Source organism: Neofelis nebulosa, chromosome 1, assembly GCF_028018385.1.
Source record: "Neofelis nebulosa isolate mNeoNeb1 chromosome 1, mNeoNeb1.pri, whole genome shotgun sequence".
NCBI classification, from domain to species: Eukaryota; Metazoa; Chordata; class Mammalia; order Carnivora; family Felidae; genus Neofelis; species Neofelis nebulosa.
Window position 1 is genome coordinate 34,802,830 of NC_080782.1, and position 18,650 is coordinate 34,821,479.

Here is an 18,650-nt window from a genome sequence, read left to right on the forward strand (position 1 = left end):
AGATACTTGTCACTGTCCCCATTTTATAGACGGAGAAACCAGGGGCAGATATATGCCATAGTTAAAAGTTGAGTACAAGGTTGCACATAAGTAGGAAAGATCTGATTGCAGCTAGTTCTAGTCTTGGGGTCCTGTTCTTGGGCAGGTCCACCCTGAGGAGCTCTACTCAGGATACTGCAAAGCAGGAATTCTCCAATATTTGCAGGGTCAAAATTAAGTTGTTTAGAATGACCATCCCCAATGCACCCTGGCATCCCCCCCCCAACTCAACACACCCCAGCTCAGCTTTGCTCCACCCACTCCCAACAGAGAGATCGAGGCTCTTTACCTACCCAGCCTGTGTCTCACTTTTGTGCAGTGGTTCTCCTGGCCCCAGCTGCCTTTCCCTTTCTCTCCATTGCCTGTTCATCCCAAGGTCGGCACCCATCTCAAAGAGTCCCTTCCCCAGGAAGCTTGTCCAGACTTGCTAAGGGCCATCCCACTGCTCCTTTACAGATTCCTACCCAGAAGACTGTGGGCTCGCTGAGGCCAGGGGCTGCAGCTGACCATTTTATAACAGCAGCATTTAAAAGCTCCTATGTAAATATGTCAGAGTGTTCATTATCTGCTTATTGTTGCATGTGTTCGTTTTTCCCTCACTGCTCAGCACTTATAGACATTAAGGACAGCTTTGACACTAATTAAAATTAGCAACTTAGCATGACACGTCTGTTTGCTAAGGAGACAGTTTTATTCATTGTGTTTTACTTTTGTAACCAGCACCCTTTTGGGCCTGGTGCAAATCTGTGGCCTTTCCTTGAGGACGCCATTTGTTCCTTTTATGTCTTGACTCATCACATATTGTGGAGAGTGTTAGCTGAGGAGCACTTTTGCTTTATGAAAATGTTACCAAATGCTGATACCATAAAGAGGAAAGCACCAGATGTCTGTCTGCAAAGAAAGCAAAATCCTCGTTTGTGACGAGTCAGGGGTAGCCAGGGCTCCCCAGGCATTTCCGGGCCTGGGGTTTGGCTCTGCATGCTCCCTTGGGGCCTCATAATTGACCCCCACATTCCATCTCAGTCATCATTGTGGAGAACTTTGTCAGCTTTACTGCTGATCTGTGCCTGGAAACTGGTGTCCATTAGTGTTCCCAGTTTTAAGCGGAGACACATTTGCTGGATAATTTTGACCAAAATAACACGTAGGATTGTATGCTGTCCTGTGATTGATTTAATTTTACTCTTCCTTTGAGCTGTCACGAGTTTCTTAAGGTGCATACAGTTGTCAGTGGAACAGGTCATTTACAGTCAGAAATTATGTAAACTTACCAACTGAAATAATGTTTTAATGCCCAACTTAAGGCAAGGGGTCATAAAACAAAGCATTCTCTGATGTGTGGTAAGGAATTGGAGGGGAGCATGTTCTAGATAATGGTAATAATAAAGACTGAGGATATCAAGGCCTCTGGTCAAGTAGACTTGAGGGTATTTTCATAAAATGCAATTTTCCTTCTGGTCACGTTAAAATCAATGTGTAATACATTATCTATTCTGGGCAAATGTGTATTCTCTTTGCTTTCTGTCATAATTCTTTATTGCATTTGGCAGCAAATGAGCTTCTAATATTAACATTTAGAGAGAGAATAAAAAGAACTCATAGTTCAGAAGTCACAGTTGCACAGAATTTAAAATATTAACTCACCAAAACCCCCAAAGCCTAACTTCACTTGGAAAAATGCTCTCACTGATATGCCCAGAATGAAAAAAATCTTACAAAGGTTAGAATCCTGCAGGGTTTAGGGAGAGGATCCTGACTTCATCTGCTGGGTTCTATATTATGAACACCACACCCGACAGCTGCTTCCTCCTGGTAGCTCAGTGGGAGCAGTTAGTGAAAAAGCACATTGAAGAGTGGACCGGGGCTGGTGGGCAGGACCCGCCTGACTCTGAAATTCGGGGAGACAGGAGTGAGTCAGCTCGCTGCCCAATGCATCTTTGTTTTGCTTCTTGCCCTTTGTTCATAATCAGAGAGAGATTTCTCAGCATTGTTTCTGCAGACCTCTACGGAGGCCCAAAAGCATCAGCAGCTTCCCCGCTTCCACATGATTCCCAGAGTTTATTGTGAGCCCAGACCACGTTGCCCCTCTACGGAGGTGCAGAATCCTAGAGAAATCCCCTTGTCCACCCAGATAACAGTTGCATAGTAGCAACAGTTGTAGCAAAACAACCAGGTTCAGAGGTTCAAAGAGACTGCATTGATCATTTTCCATTTTTCCTGTTTTTAATGCAAACTAATAGTGGTACCCATAGAATTATAACCACTTTTAGAATAGATGACTCATTGCATGCCACACATCACAAATCCTGTGTCCCTCCTGTGCAACTTTTCAGTTCCCTTCATCCCTACCCCACCCCCAAGATTGCTCACATGTTTATTTCCAAGAATAAACTTGTTTGACTGAACTGTTTTTAATATTGTTTTGAAACGAGAATTTATGTCCCTCTGCATTTTCACAAGCAAGGCTCAAGCTTGGACTCAGATGTTATAGGAAGGCAATTTTCCATTGTTTCTGACCATGTCTAGCCATGAGACCAGAGGTGACTAACACCAGGGTTTCCATGTGCTCTGATATTTATGAGTTCTTTTTAGAGGGTAGGTACAATTTTAATTTTAAAAAGAAAAAGAAAACAAGGGAGAGGATTATTGTGAGGTTGAGCCAGGTCACATTTTGTCACTTGAAAGTGAAATTGTAACAGAGTCACATCAGACCATTTTTACAGGGATGACTAATGGTTTTCTTCTCTTTCTGTTCCAGCCACACCAGCTATCCTTGGCAGAGCCTCCCAGAGTCTGCAAAGAGTTAATCCAGGCCTAGGGACAAGTAAGAATTTCAGTCCTTTTTCTGTCATCAGTGATATTGTCCATGCTTTACCGTATTCAAGCTCCAATTTTTTTCTCTGCCTTATTTGAGATTTGGTACCTGGATAAATGACTGATTGAATTTGCATAAATAAGCAAAAATATATATATATATATATATATATACTTTTAAAGGATGTCTTTTTCAGCTTCTCTACAAGAGGGCTTTTTCATCTCTCTAATTTGCTTATCTTTAGAGGTTAAGTAAAGCCAAATTAATGTGAAGGGGAAAAAAAGATAAAATAATTGTGGACCAACAATTCGTTTATTGAATTTAGGAACTGCCTCCTTTTACAAATCGTGTATTATGTTGTCAGTATGATTTTGAGATGTTTATCTACCTAGTGATCTCATTGACAGTAAAGCTTTCCCTTCAACCATATCGTCTTATGATCCAAAATTCTGCCTTCAAGCGAGCTCTTCTCCTTAAAACGCCTTTGCACATCACCCTCTTGTCCTCTGACAATCCCCCCTTCATCCCCAAGACTGAACTCAGACATCAGCTCTGTGGGGACGCTTCTCTACATCGGCTAGAACCAAAGACTTGCTCTGCCTCTGTGCTCCCAAGGAACTTCGTCCACTGCTCCATTAGAGATCCACTTCATGGTGTCTGAGCGTATATGCTGGTCCTGTGTGCAGAACTCAAACCCTCCTGTTTTAGAAGCCTCCACCATGTTCGTCTGTTCCCTAATAACCCCCTAATATGAGGGGTTAGAAAAGGGGTGGCTTTTTAGTGATGTTTGGGTTCTCCCAGCCAGTATTTTTCAAAGCCTTCACGCAGCAGATAATGTAACTTATTGCTACTTTCTGCACGGAAATGAAAAGGAATCAGTTAAGAATGTCTTCCTATGTATAGAATGGTGGGGTCACTGTATTGTGCACCTGAAACTAATATAATACTGTATGCTAACTGTACTGGAATTAAAATTAAAAACTTCAGAAAGGAGAATGTTTTACTGATGTGCATGCTCCGCCCTGCATTGGTCTCTCCTCCACACACGTAGGACTCTGCTCCTCACTTTCCCTCGGAGGGGTCGTACGATTTTTCCCATTTTCTTTGTAAAGTCACGCTGGGCCTTGTTGCAATACAACCTCTGGGTATGGCAGATGTGTTGAAGAAAGTCCTGCCAAGTCATTTGGCATATGTTGATTTTCTGTCTTTGTGATAAGCAAGAATACCAATTATCCTTTCTCTGTGATATATCACAGAGATACTGACCTGCCCACAAAGGCAGAATACTACCTTTCCAGCTTCTCCTTTTCAAAAGTTAGCTCCCCCCCATCCCAGGACTGATTGGATAAAGTTACTCCCATCCGTGGATGTGGCTATCAGTGCACACTTTCCACAGTGCACATGCTTGGACACAGGGCCACCTTTTTCATCCGAGCATCTCATTGAGATGCGACAGACCCTGGTGCTCTTATCACCTCCCTGTCACTGTATCCCAAGCGTTTAATTCTTTGCTAGGCACCCAGCCCTAACTCTGCACCCTGGGGAAGAAAGACATGAGTAAGATATTGTCCTAACATCAGCAATCTCATATTCTCACTCAGGAGATAACTTCACACACGAAGCTAGTGTTCAACGTGAACTGTCTGATCATTACGCAGTTATAATTCATACATTTCCTATGTGCATTTTTCTAAATTCTCAGATTCAAAGCAAAACGCCCATGGAGGAAAAACAAATTACACCCCCTCGGGGCAAATTCCAGGCAGAACTGACCTAACGTAAATAGATGCCACCACACCCCTCCAGGCCACCTGTAGTTTATTCTGGGGCTATTGTAGTAACCCCTGAGTAGCAGTCTCCCTCCTCTCCCCTTCTCCCCCCTACTCATCTCTCCCTTCTTGTATCCACCTTCCTCTGCCAATGACAGTTTTAAGAACCCAACATATCACTCTGCTCTAAACAACTCAAATTTCAAACTTCAAACCTACCCCAAGCCACTGAAATCCAACATCCCTCATCCCCGCTTATAAGTCTACCCTACTTAGTACTCCCCAACAACACTGTGCTTTCCCACCCCTGGGACTTGCTCATTTCAGCCCGTCTTCTGGAACAATCTTCCTTCCACCTCACCCTGCCCGTAAATATAAATCCTGCCCGTGTTTAAGGCTCAGCCAGAACACAGTGCTTGGCCCTAAGCAGTACTTCCCTTCTCCATGCTCGTCTTCGAGGGAGATCATGCTATTTTATACCACTTTTAAGGAATATATCAAATGCTGCTTTGCAGTAGAGCTATTTGCATATTTCTCTTATCTCCCCATCGGGATTGTGAACAGCTGGATCTTACTTAGAGTTGTGTAATTCACCGGGCCTAAAACGGTACCTTGAACATGGTACCTTGAACGGTACCTTGCATATGAATTAATTAAATGGAAGCACCCTTCATAGCTCCCTGGTTACCCATCCTTCTCCACATTTAACAATTCCCACAAGCACCCCTTGTTATGGGGCCTCTGGGCTGGCTGGAACCCTCGTGGAGGATCAGATCTCCCCACTTGTGTTAATTACACATTAATTACCCTGTTCCCATTGAGGAAAGGACTGCTAGGAATCAAATGGTTTATACTCGGAGGACAGCTTCCTTACAGGCAAAGGCTACGATATGGTAACAGTAGAAGAAGGGTATGCATTGGCCAGGGTCTGACCCAAGTGTGGGCCTTTTTGTCCCCTCTGTGAAACACAGATGTTCTTTGTCTCCAGATTTGGAATCACTGCCTAAGTGCCTGCCAAACACCTCTGTACCAGGAAGCCCAAAGTCTTCTCATGATGGGTTTTCTGTAGTAAGCCAGTGATGTAGGCACATTCTAACTGTTTGGACGCCCTTAACCATCAGCCCCCAGGTTCCACTTTAGGTGCGGATTGTACACCAAATTACATTGCTAAGCAGCATTGACAGACTTATATATCCTGCACATCTTTCTGAAAGAGATTTTGTTATCTCACTTTTAAAAGCCATTCCTTTTCACTGAATTTACTGCATATTGCTGTGAGAGTGTAAATTTTGTGATCAATGGCATTTCCACCTGAAATTAAAATGAATATCCAACCGGAGGAAAATATTGAAGTTTCATTGACTGGCGTTTGGAGCATAAATGAGTCCAAGATTTTATGAAAATGGGCATTCTGAACATAAACATAATGACCGAGGTCAGAGTTAAGTTTTGAAAGGATTCCAAAAGATTATCATCTTAGATGGGCACAACAAATGAATTGCTTACAGTTTTATAAGCTCACAAACAACTTCCTTCACATCGTAAGTTACTTTTCAATAGAAACATGGTTATTAGACAGAAGTTTGATACAGTCATCATCACCTTTACATGTCCTTATCTTATGGTCTTAGCCAGACTCCTGTCCTCGTCTGCTAATTTCTCTCTGTTACCTCCTGCTTTTCCCTATTCCAGGCCATCCTGCTCTCTGCTCCCATGTTCATTCTTCCTGCCTACGTCTCACGCAGTGATTCTTATGCCTGAACACCTTCGGTAGCCCCCCACTATTTTCTACCTTATGAAGAAGCTCATCTCCTTGGCATTCAAGAAGGTCCATCATGTGGATCCTAAGTGCCTTTCTAGCCTTATCGCCCTTGTATGCTATGGATACCCGCGTTCGTGTCTCTGCTTTTCCTGCTTCATTGTATCTATTCCTAATAACCCCTTCACCAGAACTTCCCTCTTCTTTCCTCTGAGTCAGGAACATCCTTCATGGATTGTTCTCTTTCAGGCATATTTCGAATATCACTTTATCCCCCAAGAGGATGAGTACTTCCATCTTGGAATCTGTGTAGGCCTTCCTTGCTTTCTCTTAAGGAAAGAGTATATAACACAGTACTTTTCAAAACTCAGCCTGTGGAACAAGATAGCAAGACAGACTGTTTAAGTCCCCGATCTACCACATACTTCCTGAGTGATCTTTCCTAAGTCTCATAAGCTCTCTGTACCTTGGCTGTTTGTTTTTTGTTTGTTTGTTTGTTTGTTTGTTTGTCTCTAAAATAGGGGTGCTAACAGTACCTACCTCATAGCTGTTGTGAGAATTATAAGTGTTGATATATTTAAAAGAGTTAGAATAGTATCTGGCCCCATGGTGTTTATTGTGTTCTCTCGTGGCCCTTATTTTATTCCAACAGGTATTAGGATTGAACTGGATGAAATGTCCTATACTCAGCTTTATTTTGGACCTTAATATCATGTCATTTGTTTCAACCTAATGGATTCTTGTGTATGCTTTCTATTCCTTTGTAATAGACTATATTATCCTCAAGGGTAGAGGCTCTATTGTATACGTCCTTGTCTCCTACAGTGCCTGACACATGCCAAGTGCTTAATGAGTAGTTTCTGGATTTTGTGCACACGCACACGCACACATGTAAAAAAAATCCAGGTTTTCCCTGATAGCATAATTACTCTTTGGCTAGCACAGAGCACCTCTGTGCCCTCCAGCAGGCATTTATGAAAGGAGAGGGACAAATATATACAGGAAGAAAAATTTCTCTTGTCCATTGCTATAAACACGTACAGTCTTTCCCAAAAGCCTTCCACAGAACCTTAACTTCAGGTCATGGGACTGGTGTCATGGTCTAGTCTTAGGGTATGTCACAGGACCTCTATGTCATCACTGTGGTATTCTGTTGGCACTTCAGCTGCTGAGGGAAGCATAGCCCCACTCCTGGCTGTGACCCATCATTGCCCCCATCCAAGCTGAATGACCCTCTCAGCTTTGAGCATTCTTTTTCATCAGTTATTTTCAACTTTATGGGCTGACTAGCTGACAATACGGCTAAAATAAGCACAACACAGGGGAGTGTGTCAGAGCAGGGATGGTATCTTAGAATCTGCAGGATTTACTTCTAACAAAGAACTTGAGCGTCAGACATGCTTTAGAGAGCAGTTCTGACAATGGGTTCTGAAATTAAAGCTGACATTGAATTCTTGACAGGCGACTGTTTATAAATAAGTCAGTAAATGATTCAGTAAGTAAACACAGATTATTATGATCCCTTTTAAGGAAACAGTGTTTATGTTGGCTCTCTCTTGCACCCAGACTAGTGGTAGCCCTTCCTGACTCATAGCACTAATCTCCAGGTAACGCCAAGCATCCTACAGGTACTATTTACCCCCGCCCCTTCCTTGCTTCTCTGAAGTACGAGGAAGACAGACAGAATTATGTACTTTACACAAGAAGAAATGGAGGTGCAGAGAAAAGACGTTCCTAGACCAACAAGACCAACAAGAGAGTAAAGAAGATACTGTCAGTGAAAGTACTTTGTATCTCTCCCAGGATACGCAAAATAAAGTGTAGACAATGCATATTATTGATAACTCAAATAACAGTGTTCAATTACAAGGCAAAATATGGCCTTGGCAGTGACTTTTTTCCAGCCCCAAACACCCAGACAATGCCTGCCATTACTCTCCAGCTGTTCGTGTTTTATCATACACTGTCCTGTTTTCACATGTAATTGTTGGGAGATAAAGATTCTTTGTAAGATAAATACTAGGTCTTAACTTTTTTATCCTTCCTCAATTCCTAGCAATTTGCTGAGCCACAATCGGGGGTAGGTAGACGTTTACTACTTAATCTACAAGAGAGCTGTTCTCTGTGCAGATGCATATCAGCCAGTGTTAGTGGCACTGTGGGAGTGGGAAGTAAGCCTGCAGCTCAAGGCCAGCCTCCTCAAGTACTTGCAGCTCCTTACTGGTTATAAACATTTATCAAGGTCTTTTCTTTCTTCTGGAACCCAAACAATAAGAAAGTATTTAGAAATCTGTGGACATAGGCCTCTAAAAGCCTTGAATCTTAGAAGTGACTGATTTTTTTTTAAGTCTGCGAAGGATGACTAAGTAACTCCCTAAAAATCCCAGTGGGCCCTTTGTGTGCTCTATACACCAATTTCTAGTTTGGTTTCTCTTCCAAAGCATAACACACATTTTTCAAGGATGAAATCCAAGATAAACGTTCTTTCACCCTGGGTGACCTCAGTGGGTGGTGAACACTTTTTAGACTCTAGAAAGCTAAAGCCTCCCAATGTTGGTTGTGACCTTGGAGTTCTAGCCTGCAGCCTTCTGATTCACTGCTGAGTTCTTCAAAACCAACTCTGTAATTACCGCTCTCAAGAGAGCTCTGGCTTCTGCACACAGGAGCCTCTCTAGGGAAAGAACCCCTGAATCTGTCATTCCAGAAGAGCCTTTGACCACACCAGCTTCTACTTGTGATGAACAGTTTCTTCAGATAATATACACGTGTACATTGGGGGGAAAAATTTGAATTTGTTATGTAGGTGTGCACTGATTTTAATACAAATTAATCTATACACTTAGAAAGACGATACTACATCACATTTATAAAGATTCATGGAACTCAAACACACATGCCATTAAATAGTAGTTCAAATAAGAGTATGCCTCATGACAAATATATGCAATACGAAATAACATATTTAAGTAAGACATAACTCAGGTGATTAATTACTAAATGAAAAATGTATCACTTAGAAAAGAAGTTATACAACTTTCAAAGGGCTTCTTAAAATACATGATTTCGGGCACCTGAGTGGCTCAGTCAGTTGAGTGTCTGACTCTTAATTTTGGCTCATGTCATGATCCCAGGGTCATGGGATCGAGCCCCACATCAGGCTCTGTGCTGAACATGGACCCTGCTTAAGATTCTTTCTCTCTCTCTCCCTCTGTCCCTCCTTGACCCACCCCTCTGAAATAAAAAAAAAGTTTTAAAAAAGAAAATGCCAATACTCCAAAAAAAAAAAAAAGGTATGATTTAGGGGGACCTGAGTGGCTCAGTCAGTTGAGTATCTGACTCTTGATTTCAGTTGAGGTCATGATCTGAGGGTCGTGGAATCAAGCCCTGCTTTGGGCTGTGCATTGAGTGTGGAGCCTGCTTAAGATTCTCTCTCACCCCTTCTGTCCCTCTCCCAGCTTACATTCTGTCTCTCTCTCTCTGTCTGTCTCTCTCTCTCTCTCTCTCTCTCTCTCTCTCTCTCAAAAAAAGTATGATTTATAAGAAATTGATTTGCATGTAATTTGCAATCTGTGATACAAAATAAGCTATTTTCTTTTAAGGTCAACAATTATTTAAACTACAGGTTGGCAAACTATAGTCCCCAGACTAGATGCTTGCTTTTGTAAATAAACATGCCTATTTGCTTCAGATTGTCTATGGCTGCTCTGAGGATAGACTAGTCATCATGTTTGTATCAGTTGTTGTCTCTTAGTCTCCTATAGAAAATTATTTTCAATTTGATAACTGACATTAATGAGGATACTAGATTCACTATATGAATTCACTTCACGGTCAATTCTTCTGAAATACACTGTATTGTAAAGTGGATTAAAAGTATCTTCTAATCAATGTGGACATGTGGATTTATTATTATTATTATTATTATTATTGGTGGTGGCAGTGGTGGCATTGTTATTGGTACTCTGTCAGATGAAAGCATCTGTAAATGCTCGGTGATGGATGAAACAGGCAATAATTTGCAACTCAACTGTCTGCATACATCATCATTTTCACATAATACGTATCTTCTGAAGAATTATAGTCAGTATATCACATGGCTCTAGTGTGAGGGCAAACCTGACTTTGCAGGTCTGTAAATCTTTTATAAACTGACTGCTGCCACTGAATTCCAGCCAAAGAATAAAGACAGAAGACTCTCTTGTTAGGAAACCGTGTAATGGAAGAGACTCCTAAACCTGAAACCTCACAGCATCACCATCGATGTTAGGATTCGGATGAATAGCCTTCATGAGTCCTTGAGGTATTCTCAAGTAGCAATCGTGTGTTTACTCCTACAGGCTAACTTCTGATTTTTCATGTTTTATGGAAAAGCAGCCTTGAACACTTCTTTATTCTCTCTTAAAATTCTTTAATAAATAAGAATTTTCAAACTCCAAATTTGAATTAATGGGAAAGCAAATATTTGCAGGCGAGCCCATCTGTGGTCTAGTGCTGTCGGCACACGTGGCTATGTGCACCTGTCGCTATGAAGCTCCTGCCAGGCAAACCCCAAAGAAATGGAGAAGCACCTGGATAGCATCCTTTCCGCTAGTGAAGCTTTTCTGTTTCTGAATTCCAAAAGCATTTGAAGTTGCCCATCTTTTGCATTCAACTCAAGTGGCTTGTGTACACCTGGTGTCTTCCCTTTTAGATTGTGAGTTATTTTGAGAGCAAGGACATAGTCTTCCTCATCTTTATATGCCCTGTCCTTTCCTTCACAATTTAAACAGGGCCTTGCACAAAGTGGGAGCTTAATATTTGTCAAACTGATATCATGTGGAGTTCCAGGAATTACCTGAGAGCAACTGCTTCTAGAAGGGAAGTGGAGGGAGAGGTGTTAGCGAAGATTATCATGATATTTGAGTTTGGCATCCCAATTCCCCCTACACACACACACACACACACACACACACACACACACACACGCAGATGAGTAACATAATTGTTTCCTCAAACTTGAGAGCCATAGATACATTTTCCTCTTCTGACATTTTTCTTTCTCATGGGGAAGAGAAGAAGGTCCTACGGAAGCCTTGGAAATATTTGCTCTTATCAGACAGTATTGGTTTTGGCAAACTCTTATTAGTTCCAGTTGATGTCATAGGCTATCTGATGAGGACTTTAGGGTTTGGGAGTGGAGACCACAAGTTGCCTTCTGTGTATGCCCCCAGCATCCTGCCAATATGCCACGAGCTCCAACTTATCCAGCTATAAACGAAGGTGTCAACAGCTGTCTTTAAGGGTCATTGTGAGGAGCAAATAGGTACATAGAAAAATTCCTGGCACAAAATAGGTATGGAATACTTGTTAGCTATTTTATGGTCTTTACTACTGCTGTCACTGCAGAGTGGTAGAAAGAGCTAGTGGCCTGGGCCCCCGGAAGTACCCTCCCTCCCTCCTCACCCCACTCACCAAAGCTTATCTCCAATTTAAGTTCATTTCTACTGGGGGTGGGGGGCAGTAGGAAAGAGGCTAGATCTTATATAGTATATCTCACATCTGAGTAGTATATATTTTAAGAAAATAAAATTCTCACAGATTTCAGAGAATGTTTGAATAGCCCAATTTGAGGAAAATTGATTTAACAAATAAATTTTAATGTTATGGACATGTCTTTTTCATTCTGCTTTAATCTCTTAAAAAAAGTGCAAAACTTAATTTCATGGCCTGAGAGACCCTCGTCCCAGAAGCCCTGCTTTTGGGTCCTGCCACGAGCACCGCCATCTGGACTGCCTGTTTAAGTCAGGGAAGCAGGGGGCATTGAAGGGAAGCCTGAGGGGTTTGCCACACTCTAGACACCAGAGGACAAGACATGGGCTCCGGGCGAGAGCCTCTTCCTAAGGAAGAGGGTGCTGGGGAAGAGAGCAAAAGGGCAGCCTGAAGCCCAGCCTACTTGCTTCGCAGGCAGGATTAGGTAAAATGTTTGGCACCTAGTGAAATGTTATTGCCTTTCCTTCCTCTTTTCCCTGAAAGACTGTCCTTAGGCGTAGACAAGAGATGAGGCTGTACAGATCACTGAAGTGTGTGTCATCGAAACAAACTGTCTACTTTTCCAAAAAGCATCTTTACCCCCTGCTAGACTAAACTCAGTCCCAAGGAACATTTACTATCTGGATGATTCCTTTCACAATAATCGTGTGCTGTTTTATTGTTAGGATTCTCTTATATGGAGTCACTAACTTAAAATTTGTTTTTGCTTCAGGAGTTCAGCTCTAAGGAGGATTCCTGGATCAAATTTCACAGCCGCAACAAATAATACATTAACTAGTGGTGACATACTCAGGCCAGCACCTATGACAGCCCATTTGACTCACGCTACAGGTGAACTGTGGCTGTGCCGGAGCATTGGAGCAGGAGCTCAATGGGACAGAAAGAGGGGGGATAATTTCCACCTTACTTCATGACACCTCACTATCCTTACCCATTGTCTCCCCCTATGCCCTACTCTAAATACCCTGCCTTTCTTGGATGAAGGCAAAAATTGTGAATTAGATGAAATTTTTCTTTGGTGCCTTCCCCCAAATTTAGTTTGTGACTGAACAATCTTGGCTAAACCATGACTAAATAATCTCTTAGGGTATAGTCAGCCCCGATGTGAGTTTTCAAACCAGAATAACACATGCCAACTCCTTCCTGCCCTGCATACCTCCCCTTGTTGAGGTTTTTATAAAAGCAGGTACCTTGTTATTAGTCATCAATTATTGCCAGGACAAGAGAGGAGTCTCCAGCTCCTTTTGGAGATACCCAAAGCCTGGGAGATAAGTATATCAAAAAGATACCTGGGGAAGCTAGGCTGCTAAGAAAGAGAACAACTAAGAAAAGAAATAAAATATTTTCATATGGAAAGAGTCTGGGATGAAAGAAGCAGCCTTTTCAGGCAGCTGAGTGAAAGAAGCAAACTGAGTCCAGAAGGATTAGAAGTCTTAGGAGACCAAGATTTCTCAACTACCAAAAAAAGGGAAGCTCAGCTTTATTTGGGCTGCAAAATGAGAATTCCCTTCAAGTGAGATCATATGATTCATCTGACAAAAGCTGGTCTCCCTCCCCTGTTTGAGCCCGTAAATCCTTTCCTCTACTCACACATCCTTGACCACTGTCACCACCTGTAACAGTTCTAATGTACCTCTTAAGGGATGGCCCATAAATATTTTTTCTGGGCTACTTTCTTTGAAAAACAGAGACCTGGAGATAAAGGGCTGGAGGCTTGATTGGTGCATCCAGAGCCACAGCCACAGACTAAAATCCTAACAGGATGTCAATATAAGCAGGTGACTAACCCTTCAACCCCCAAGATCCTAAAATGCTGGTTCTTGGTGAGTGTGTCCATCAGAATCACCTGTGGACATTTTCAATAAATACAAATGCCAGAGGTCTCCCTCAGACCTGCATTGATGGAGCTCATAGGTATTGTATTAGTTTCCTGAGACTGCTGTAACGAAGTACCATAACCCTGGTGGTTTAAAATAACAGAAATTTATTCTCTCACAGTTATGGAGGCAACAAGTCAAATATCAAGGTGTCATCACTGTTTATTCTCTCTGGAGGCCCTGAGGGAGAATCTGTTCCATGCCTCTCTCTCCTCGGTTCTGGAAACTGCTGCCAATCCTTGATGGTCCTTGGTTTGTAGATGTATCACTTCATTCTCTGTCTCCATCTTCACAGGCCTCTCCCCTGGCTCTGTGTCTGTTCTCCTTTTCTGTCTCTTATAAGGATACCCATCATTGAATTTGGAGCTCTAACCTAGGATAATCTCATTCTGAGATCCTTACCTTAATTATATCAGCAAAGACCCTTTTTCAAACAAAGATCACATTTCACAGGTACTAGGGATTAGGATTTGGGCATATGTTTGAAGGATACAATTTAACCCACTACACATATATATGAAAAAAAATCCCCTCCAAAAATGATACTCTGCACACTCCTGCAAAGAACTCTGCCCTTCATGTATTAGCCCACCATTTCCCCAGTGCTTAGGAAATACTAGGCCATGCAGAGTTAAACAGGCTTCTTTACTGCAGAACTACTCAGATTCTCTAATCTGCTTGGGTGCTTTACGATTGTCCCAGAAAAAGAAAAAAAATTAGCACTTCCTGAAAATAGTTGGTTGGGGAACTTCTTTTCAAGGGATTACCTATTACTGCTTCAGTGGCCACTGGTGCTCAGGGGAGCACAGGCTGCAGGTAACTGGCACTTTCACAGCTCTGGTCAGTGATTTGGGCATGCTGTGTGTCTAGCATGTGAGTGTTCAGACATTCAGGGTGTACTGATCCCTCTCTGAGTATGAGTGCATCCTTTGGTAAATATCCACCGGGGTTGTCTGGAAAGTTTGTGTAGGTGTGTGGATTTTTAGATGTCATCTAGTCTCTGGTCTTGCCTTCTGCTATTTTCAGAGGGATTGTGATGATAGAGTGGAGAAAGGGGGAGTGGAAAAAGAAAGGTAGCCAACATTACACAATGTGCATTTTTTTTCTCCAAAATGCCCAGAATAGCCGAAAAAGGAGAAATGACTTCATCATTTTTATTCCTGTAATTCCAGTCTCTCAACAATGGCATCAAAATTTGATTCATCAGTAAGTTCATAGCAATATATTGTTTTAAATGGTCACCTTTGGAGGTTACAAGGGTATGTACTCATTATTCTAAAAATTGATACATCAAGGGAAATACGCTATTTCTTTGAATTTTTTGTATGAATTGCATTTCAGGGTAACTGAATAGTTGGTGAAGAAATGTTTTCTTCTTGTGTCTCTCTCTTGCTAATATATGCATTAGCTAGCATGTGAATGTGTATATAAATATGAATATGTGTATGAATATATATGTATAGATGAAATGGTAGGATTAGAAATCACCAGTTTAGAACCCCTAATGAAATTATAGATTTGGGCAAGGTTGTCAGTGAATGATAAAATACTTCAGCGAACTCTGTTCTGGGTGATTCAGGCTGACAACACTTTGAACCCAGATCAATCTTACCAACATCTGATATCATATGTCCCTGACACAGGGGTTTGCCACACCACCCATGATAGACTCTTTTCGTGAGTGTTAAGCTGAATTACATTAAGCCTCTAGGTCTTACTGCCTGTTTATAGGAAATAAGAGGCATAGAGGAACATTGTAAATGACTCTAAGATGCAATAAGCTGAAGGAAAATATCTTCAACCAAAAAAAAAAAAATCACAGAATAAAAAGAAGAGAGAAGAAATGTCATGGATTTGAACAGACAAGACATTGTGTGGGCCTAGTTTGCATCCTGATTCAAACAAATGAATTGTCAAAAGACATTTTTAAAGATATTTTTTTAGAAATTTGTGCACAGACTGGGCATTTAGTGGTATTGAGGGATCATTATTAATTTGTTAGGTATAATATTCGTATTAATTTTTTATTTTTTTTAATGTTTATTTATTTTTGAGGCAGGGAGAGATAGAGGATGAACAGGGGAGGGTCAGAGAGAGAGAGACACAGAATCAGAAGCAGGCTCCAGGCTCCAAGCTGTCAGCACAGAGCCTGACGCGGGGCTTGAACTCACGGACTGTGAGATCATGACCTGAGCCGAAGTCAGATGCTTAACCGACTGAGCCACCCAGGCGCCCCATTAATTTTTTAACAGGAGTGTCTATTAGCTTTTAGAGACAGCCATGTAGGTAGTTATGGGTAAAAGCAGATGACCAAAAAATAGATAAACTACACAAAACAGGACTGGTAAAATGCTAATAATATTTGAAGCTGGGTGATGAATATATGTGTTATTGTTATTATTAATAATAATGTACATGGTTTTACTAGTGTTACTCTTATTATTATTTAACATGGTTCACTAAGCCAGGCTCTCTATTTTTGTGTGTATTTGCATATTTTTATCTGTTTGCGTGTATTTCCGTAATAAAAATAGAGTAATACCTCATAAACAATCTCAATCCCCATCCCCTAGTAAAGACAATTCATATTCCCGGTGAGACCCATGAAATTAGCCTTATTAGTGACCAGAGTGTTATCTCTCTGAAAAGTAGGAAAGACCCTCATAAGAACACATCAGTTTAGAGAACTGCTGTAGGAAAAACCAGAAAATGTTTGCATTCTGGCTAACTAGACATTGATGTGTTAACGCTGCACGGTGTAATCATGAGGGTTGATGTTGAAAGGCGTCCTTGGTTTCAGTTGGCAAGGAAAAATATAAACGACTTGGCTAAAATTTAAGGCTGTGGTTCTAAGTCTTATTTGAGCTCAAGTTTGGAAGATTTCATTGCTGCTATTACCTAGTGTGATGTTATTTGCTTGCACACCAGCTCTGCTCTAGGTCTGACACTGGTGCAAACATTTTCCTAGAGCTGAAGTCACATTATAGTAAACACTGCTGTATCCAAGTAGAGATTCTGGGATGATACGGCCACAGAGCATTTACATTCTGCCCCCGTGGGTTAGCCTCTCACCACTCATAAAACAAGAAATAGGAAAGATAACCAACAGGCTTTTGATTAAGTCACAAATCAAAAAGAAAGAGAAAGAAGAGAGAACGAGTTAGTTGCAATTTTCTAAATGGAGTCTTTTTCTCATTTCTACTTTCTAGCTATTTTCTCTTAAAGCCACAACTTGAAGGCTTGCCATTTACAAGCCTACAGAGAACATTTGGAATATGGCCAGCCACCCCTGCCCTTGTCCATGCCACATGGCCTGCTTTCTCCCCAATCACCTCTGCACAATGTCCCAAGTCGGGAGCCTAGAGGCTGAAAGCAGTGCAGGTAACATAGTCATTCAAGTTCACATAAATAAGAAGAAATCCAAATGATAACCAAAAATAACAGAATGTCATTTCCAGGACTCTTCAGTTGCCTTAATGTCGCTGACTGATTTCTAGGAGCCCTAGGCTCAGCTCTTAGATGTCTCAGAACCAAGGAGAGGATCATTTATACCATATGCATTTGCTTATTGGCCTAAAAGCTTTCAAAATTTATTCATAACTTGGCCTACACCTATTCTAAAAAGAAAAAGAACAAAACCCCATATACTTGGGAAATAATCCCTAAAATACAATCACAAGACATGTACCTAGATATGTCTTCCCACCAAGTCATCCTTTACGGTTGACCACAGTGTTGTCTCCTGTTCTTCCTACACGAAGGTTCCATGGAGCAGGACAAGGCAAAGAGCGTCAAGGTTTTATGAAACATTTTAAAACAGAGGCTTTGGACAAGCAAGTGAGAGGTGCGCTGAAAATGCAGTATCTGTCTCGGCCTCTCTCAGTGTCACAGAATTGACAGGTGCTGTCTCCTAGCTGACTACCAACGGACCCAGCAAACATAATCCCAGCATGTTCCACTCACTTCCCATTTCTCTCTTTGCCAGACTGAGTCCATACCCATATAGTAAGAAAATGCTAGCTTTCAGTCTATACCCGACTGAGGGTTTGACATGCAAGCTAATATGGATAAATCTCCAGTCCCTCCTAGTAAAAGCAAAAGCTTTCTTTTTATGCATCCAGGTAAATAGTCAAAAGACAAGTTTAAAATAGATGATAGTTAAGTTCCATGAGGACAGAGATTTTTGCCTTGTTCCTTGCTATGTACTTGGTACCCAGAACTGGCCCATATGGCAATGAATGAAATATGTCTTAAAGGAATGAATGTCCCTCAGGACAGAAGTTTTCTGTGTTTGGATGAGTCATCATCATGTAGCTTCAGAGCCTAGATAGAAAATACTGCCACGATGTTGGTCCTGCAGACGGACTTGGAGTGCTTGGGCATGATGTGCAGCAAAGCAAATCAAGTGAGGACATCCTCTAGGCCCCACAGGGGCCACCAGCATGTTGGTCTCCATCACCTTACCCATCCTAGATTTTCAAATTAGGAGTCATTGTGGCAGCCAGACCAGGAATCATGTCTCCCGTGCTTTCTCATATTGGGGTTTGGGGTTTTTATTTTCTTTTTTGACTTCTAGGTATCCAAAATTGTTGTTTGGAGAAGTATATTCAGACCATGACTCTTCCATTACCACACATTTCTGTGACCAACAGAGGAGGTAACTGAATCACTTAAAATGAAGCAATTCCATCCTCTTTAGTACACTATAAACATAGTCTTAGCTTTGACTGTAATTATAGTGGTTGGTGCTGCTGAGAAAATGGTGTAATTATAACATTACGGTTGAGAACCATCTGACTAGAAAACACTGAGCTGCACTGTGTAAGGTTTAAGACGGGATTTTGGTCCTTTTTTCATTATGA

The 18,650-nt window shown here is 41.5% G+C and overlaps 1 protein-coding gene across 7 annotated transcripts in view; it reads left to right on the plus strand.

The window, feature by feature from the left end:
• Positions 1-18,650, plus strand: part of GHR (growth hormone receptor) — a 278,998-nt gene that overhangs the window by 201,140 nt on the left and 59,208 nt on the right. For all 7 annotated transcript variants that reach the window (XM_058718748.1, XM_058718777.1, XM_058718740.1 and 4 more), the window contains one exon: positions 2,798-2,863. In XM_058718748.1, the coding sequence (XP_058574731.1) occupies positions 2,798-2,863 (66 nt within the window). The remainder of the gene's footprint in view (positions 1-2,797; positions 2,864-18,650) is intronic.